The 6,589-nt window shown below is 42.0% G+C and overlaps 2 protein-coding genes across 2 annotated transcripts in view; both read left to right on the forward strand.

The window, feature by feature from the left end:
• LOC116686444 (oocyte zinc finger protein XlCOF7.1-like) overlaps nucleotides 1-6,589 on the forward strand; it is a 588,898-nt gene that overhangs the window by 36,462 nt on the left and 545,847 nt on the right. The window lies entirely within an intron of this gene.
• On the forward strand, nucleotides 1,980-5,335 carry LOC116686463 (C-type lectin domain family 6 member A). The gene is made up of 4 exons (XM_032511491.1): nucleotides 1,980-2,221; nucleotides 4,060-4,179; nucleotides 4,695-4,763; nucleotides 5,113-5,335. The coding sequence occupies exons 1-4, from the start codon at nucleotides 2,023-2,025 to the stop codon at nucleotides 5,277-5,279; spliced, it is 555 nt and encodes a 184-aa protein (XP_032367382.1). The 5' UTR covers nucleotides 1,980-2,022; the 3' UTR covers nucleotides 5,280-5,335.

Raw genomic sequence — 6,589 nt, forward strand, 5'->3', positions numbered from 1 at the left:
ACGGTCTCGCTGCTTCACGGATTTGCATCGTGAATTGTGTTCTGCGATCTGATTGGCGGTGCTGATTTCCGCAATTTGAAGCCTTCAGTTCGTATTGATGATTAAAATTATTTGACAGTACAGTACTTATTTGTTAAAAAACGTTTATACAGAACTTTTATTTGTTAAACAAATGCTTGGGCCTGTAAGAAAGTTTAGTTCTTTGGTTTCAATGTCTTATGGAGTATTTCATCGTATAATAATTGTAAAAACAATAAAGGTTACTACTTCACGGATTTCGCCCATCACGGGTTCTTTTTGGAACGTAACCCCCGTGAAAAACCAGGGTTCACTGCATAAGAGATTCAATCAGGTTGCTGTTTATTTTTCACACAATTAACATTTGAAGTAAAGTTTACTACGCTGTTCTGTACAGATTCTAAAAACAAATCCACACAGGAGAGAGAGCTTTCATCAGCTCGGTGTGCGGTGAAGACCGTGTTTGTGACGTAAGATTTGTGTTCTTCGTCCTCACGGGTTCATCAAAGTCAACCTAAGGCCTGTTTGGATATAATGTATAGTTCTGTTAAATCTCATCATATAGCTCTGGTATATCTGGATTTATAAAGGGAACATTTCTTACAGTTGGGCGTGCGCACGGTTTCATAAATCAGATTTTTTGGGGGGAGTACGCCATATTTGGTACGTACACTTTAGTAAAGATCCTACGCACGGTTTTATAAATGAGAACCCAGAACCAGCCGGGAACTCACATTGAAATACATTTATACAAATCTTGCTACAAAATCGTTTTCTGTTTAGCAAAATAAATTGCTACGTGGATAACCTTTCACGTAATGTATAATAATGACACGTTTATGTTGACCAGCTGTTGACCAGCGTTAAGCAAGTTACTTGCAAAATGTAATACATTATAGATTCCTAGTTACTGTCGTGAGAGTAATTAGTTATATCACAATGTTACCGTCTGCGTTACACTACTTTTGAGTTACTTTCACCAAAATAAGAGCGGGTGTTTGACTTGGTAGCTGGACACTACGTTGTCTCCTGTCGGGACACTGTTGTCTCCTGTTGGGACACTGTTGTTTCCTGTCGGGACACTGTTGTCTCCTGTCGGGACACTGTTGTCTCCTGTCGGGACACTACGTTGTCTCCTGTCAGGACACTGTTGTCTCCTGTCGGGACACTGTTGTCTCCTGTCGGGACACTGTTGGTCTCCTGTTGGGACACTACGTTGACTCCCGTTGGGACACTGTTGTCTCCTGTTGGGACACTATGTTGTCCGTACCGTCTACTGTTGGGACACTACGTTGTCTCCTGTTAGGAGACTGTTGTCTCCTGTCGGGACACTGTTGTCTCCTGTCGGGACACTGTTGTCTCCTGTTGGGACACTACGTTGTCCGTACCTTCTCCTGTTGGGACACTATGTTGTCCGTACCTTCTCCTGTTGGGACACTATGTTGTCTCCTGTCGGGACACTGTTGTGTCCTGTTGGGACACTATGTTGTCTCCTGTCTAGGACTGTTGGGGGCCATGATGTTGTGGCCCTCTTCAGGCTAACGGACCAGAGTCTGGTAGGACCGGGTTACTGGACCAGAGTCTGGATTAAACATTTAAATGTTTCAATTTAGGCAACAGAAAGAAGTGTGAAAGCAGCATTTCCTGTTGGGCTAGGTGTGAATAAATGTGTGTGTGTGTGTGTGTGTGTGTGTGTGTGTGTGTGTGTGTGTGTGTGTGTGTGTGTGTGTGTGTGGTGTGTTGTGTGTGTGTGTGTGTGTGTGTGTGTGTGTGTGTGTGTGTGGAGAGCAGATATGTATCAGTTGTTACTTCCTTTACTGGCAAAGAAACCCTTACAGCAGCATCAGAGGAGTTTGTATCATTATTGAATATATATTATATATATGATATATATATTATATATATCATATATATTATATATATTATATATATTACCGTATATGTATGTGTTCCAGCAGCAGAGTGACCAGTAAGGGAAGTGAAGGGCAGTTTCATTGTCTCAAGATGTCTGCCGATATTTATGCCAACTCAGATGTGTCAACGAAGGTGAGATACAACAGAAATGTGCAGGAAGAAGAGAAGGAGGAGAGAGGAAGAAGAGAGGGAGGAGAGGAAGAAGAAAGGGAGGAGAGGGAGGTGGAAATATACGAGAGTGCAGACGCTGTCGGGGACGATCACGTCTACGACCAGCCCCACGGAGGAGGTGAGTCAGAAGTTAATTAATAATCATGCTGATCTGTTCAAATTAACTTTGTTCAAGTCCCCGGACGGACCAAAGTCTGGTGGTGGTGGCCTTTCCAAACATTATTATTATTATTATTAGTAGTAGTATCAGTTGTAGTAGTAGTAGTAGCAGTAGTAGTATTAGTAGTAGTAGCAGTAGCAGTAGTAGTAGTAGTAGTAGTAGTAGTCGTAGTATTAGTAGTAGTAGCAGTAGTGTTGCTCTCAGCTTTCAAAGCCCAGTGAGTTGGGTTTCGGTAACGTGACACTGAGATGTGTCATTTCCTAGATGAGAGGAAGGGTTAACTCCGGTAAAGACATGAAACCACATGACAGGAAGAAGGGAGGAGCAGAGTGACAAAGTCTTTATTTTTAACATCATTAGCAGAGAGAGAGAGAGAGAGAGAGAGACAGAGAGACAGAGAGACTTAAAAAGCAAAGTAACTGCACCGCAGCCCTTTGTTATATTAATGTGTCCTTTATTAGTCCCACAATGGGAAATTCCAATTTACACTCTGTTGTTATTACACACTACACACAGGCCTGAATACACACACATGCTCAGGTCTATTCATGCACTAATGGAGAGATGTCAGAGTGGGGGGGGCTGCCCATGGAAAGGCACCCCAAACTGCTTGGGGGTTCGGTACCTTCCTGAAGAGCACCTTGGCAGGGCCCAGGAGGTGAACTAGCACCTCTCCAGCTACCAGTCCACCATCATCCTTCGGTCCGTACGGGGGCTTGGACCAGCGACCCTCAGGTTCCCAACCCAACTCCCTACGAACTGAGCCTACCCCCCCCCCCCCCCCCCCCCCCCAAGTGTTTTCATTGCATAGTCATTGCCCTCATGTTGTCTTCATGTTGTCCTCATGTTGCCCTCATGTTGTCTTCATGTTGTCCTCATGTTGCCCTCATGTTGTCTTCATGTTGACCTCATGTTGCCCTCATGTTGTCCTAATGTTGTCCTAATGTTGTCCTAATGTTGTCCTAATGTTGTCCTCACGTTGTCCTCATGTTGCCCTCATGTTGTCCTCATGTTGTCCTCATGTTGCCCTCACGTTGTCCTCACGTTGCCCTCATGTTGCCCTCATGTTGTCCTCATGTTGCCCTCATGTTGTCCTCATGTTGCCCTCATGTTGTCTTCATATTGTCCTCATGTCGTCTTCATGTTGCCCTCGTGTTGTCTTCATATTGTCCTCATGTTGTCCTCATGTTGTCTTCATATTGTCCTCATGTTGTCTTTATGTTGTCCTCATGTTGTCTTCATGTTGTCTTCATGTTGTCCTCATGTTGTCCTCATGTTGTCCCCATGTTGTCCTCATGTTGTCCTATATCAATGTTCTTTTTAATTCCCCAAAATAACATGATTGATTCCAACGCTCTTTGCCAAGTACAAATCTCTACTTTCATTAATTTTGGGTCTTATTCTATTTTATAGCATTGTAAAACAAATGGAAGTGTTGTTGAAATAGTGTTGAGTAAAAGTTGACATATTCCAGTCTGTGATTATCATCAACATCCATTCCTTTAATTTTAGTCTAAACATTTCTTAATTTCTGCTTTTCTAACTCAAACATCAGGTATAATTTCCTATAAATGAGGTTTATTGACCATAAATTCCAAAAATAACTTTATACTAAAGTTAATAAGTTAGTGTAACGTAGTGTTAAACGTCAAAAGTGTTGAAAAAAGGGACAAAAACATAAGAGAAAGTTCAAAACATCTATAAAAAGCGTCAACAAAAGTGTTGATTTTCAGTTTTGACGGAAAGACAACACGAGGGTTAAAGAACCTTGCTCTCTGTGTTCTTTCTCGTTTTAGGACCAGACGCTGAGAGACGTCCTCCAGCCGTCCAACGGAGGACTTTCAGGACTGCAGCGCTCTGTCTGGCAGCGCTCTGCTTCCTGATGATAACTGGATTCATCATCCTTTCCACATACTGTAAGACAAAACACACCTTACAAGTACTGAGCACCAAATACTCAACCAGTAAACAATGGTGTACTCCAAACATCTTTGAAGGATAGGATCAGGTGTTTACTGACATGCCATGTGCATGTTGAAACACTTACTGGTCGCTGACTTCATTCCTGCTGTCCAAGCGATCCCTTTCTAGCACACACATAAGAAACAGGGACAAAATCCCCAGTCTTCATTCTGTTCAGCTGAAGCTTTAGCAACATGACATTTGACTACCGGACGTTTCTCAGCAAGGAAATGCTGTCAGCAGAAACAAAAAGAGGGCAAATTGTACTAAAGAGGTCTTCAGTTTGGGAAAATCTGACTAGTGAAGAAGAATCATAAAAGATTTGGCTGAATTTAATTGTGTTGTCCTTAGACTGAAGCAGAAGTACTTGGTGTTGTTTCTTTGTTGTAGTTGTTACCCAACATTCTAGTCACGTTGGACAAAGACCAGCTGCAGACCAGATATGAAAGACTAACCTCTTATATTCCAGTCACCTTGCTACAGACCAGATACGACCAACTGAGCAGCAACTACAGCCAGATCCAGAAGAGAGTTTGTGGTAAGAAATATTTCAAATCACCAACATATCAATTGAAAACAGTCAGTTACAGGATGAAGTGAAACAGCTGAAGAACAAAATGAAAGGTGAGAAAGATTAAAAACAGAAAGCACCTGTAGTATACACATTTACATCATAGAACTTGATTGTGTAACTGTTTGATGCTGGTAAACTGTTTTGCAGATGATGTGAATATTTCTGTTAGAGACGGTCAAGTACAAATTAGATATACGTACAACCTGAGTGAAACTTAACATTATTTACAGCGTCAACTTCCTGACAGGGCAAGAAAGATCTTTAAATAGTGAAAGTACAACTCTTATAAATCTGTTATTTGTTTGCCTTTTAGAGAAGGGGTGTCCTGACGGATGGAGGAGATCTAGATGTAGTTGTTACTTTAAATCTAAAGAGAAGAAGAAGTGGTTTGACAGCAGAGCTGACTGTTGGCAGAGAGGAGCAGATCTGGTCGTCATTAACAACGAAGAGGAACAGGTGAGTGTGTTTGTATCTGAGTGATCCTAGAGAAAAAGACATTCAGTGGCAATATTTGAATATAAAATATGATATATCACAATTTTAAATGTTTGAAAAATTAGTCTTATGAGCACTTACGGTGGAGTTCCTCATGCATTCAGTTTCTCTGCTGATTATTAATGTCTTTCTTCACTTTCCTTGGTTACTAATGTGTGTATACTGCCATGCTGTTGAGTCCAGTCCTCAGTGTGTGGTGGACCGAGGGGTCCCTCTTGTTTTTTTAGGATGATTGTCAAAGTGACAAAAACTTAAGCTACAGTCTAGATGTTCCATGTTGTTGGTTTGGTTCCATTGAAACTATGGTTGGTTATTTGTGTGTGATTAGTGTTTCTGATTCATGCATCATGGGGGGATTCAGGGGCGATTCTAGGACCAGACCTTTAGGGGGACTCAGCCCCTAATGCGAATGTGACATAAACAAGAGCAAAAGTGTTAACCCCCCCTGCTAAATCAGTAATTTCATCAGACGATAATCTCTGAGCTAGCTACTGATAAAGTGAACTCCCCAGAACTAGGTTAGTACCAAACTTTCCTGGGACAGGATGCACACAAATAGAAAAGGAAAGGAGGAAGCAGATCAGTATGTCAAAGGAAAGAAATCCCTGGCAGTCTAGAGTTATTACAGCATAACCAGGAGAGACGGATTAAGGAGAGGAGCCTGGTCAGGCTAGAACTCTCCTCTGAGGAAACAGAAAGGAGAAAGTTTAAGGAGAGGAGTCTGGTCAGGCTAGAACTCTCCCCTGCCGGATCGGGCTTTAACGACTAATTTCACACAATGTTCTAAAATTCTGAAATTTTCGTTGCTTACGTTTCAGTTTGGGTTCTAACCTGTTCCATGAAATTATCGACTTCTTCTCTTCCTCTGGAGACTACCAACGTTAAACCTTACAGCCGCACATCTGCGCTCCCCCTGAAGGATCAGATACTCAGCCAAAGGCCGGAGTCTGGCACAACCTCCTCCGATTGGCCAAAACTGTGTGTGTGTGTGTGTGTGTGTGTGGCATCGACTACAGTGACACAGGGTATTAAACTTGTTTCAAGCCCTTTGAACCTATAATTGTTTGTCCTAAACATTGATTTATATATAGTTATAATTTTTAGCGTGGCTGAGATGAAATCTTGAGTCCCCCTAAAAATGGGTCTAAAATTGCTCATGGGGGATTTTTTCTTGCAACACATTTTCTCTTTCCTTCAGATGATGATATGATAAGATGGCTTCACTACAACAGAAATGCTGAACTGGGAACAGAGAAATGATTGTTGTGTCTCGTCCACTTCTAGAAGTTTGTCTC

This window comes from Etheostoma spectabile, unplaced genomic scaffold (genome assembly GCF_008692095.1).
Source record: "Etheostoma spectabile isolate EspeVRDwgs_2016 unplaced genomic scaffold, UIUC_Espe_1.0 scaffold378, whole genome shotgun sequence".
Taxonomy (NCBI): Eukaryota; Metazoa; Chordata; class Actinopteri; order Perciformes; family Percidae; genus Etheostoma; species Etheostoma spectabile.

What these genes read in the sequence shown, in the direction of transcription:
- LOC116686463 (XM_032511491.1), top strand. Translation starts at nt 2,023, where the DNA reads ATGTCTGCCGATATTTATGCCAACTCAGATGTGTCAACGAAGGTGAGA. An exon ending in CGACCAGCCCCACGGAGGAG is followed by an intron (nt 2,222 to 4,059) that starts GTGAGTCAGAAG and finishes TTCTCGTTTTAG; the next exon opens with GACCAGACGCTGAGAGACGT. An exon ending in GATCCAGAAGAGAGTTTGTG is followed by an intron (nt 4,764 to 5,112) that starts GTAAGAAATATT and finishes TTTGCCTTTTAG; the next exon opens with AGAAGGGGTGTCCTGACGGA.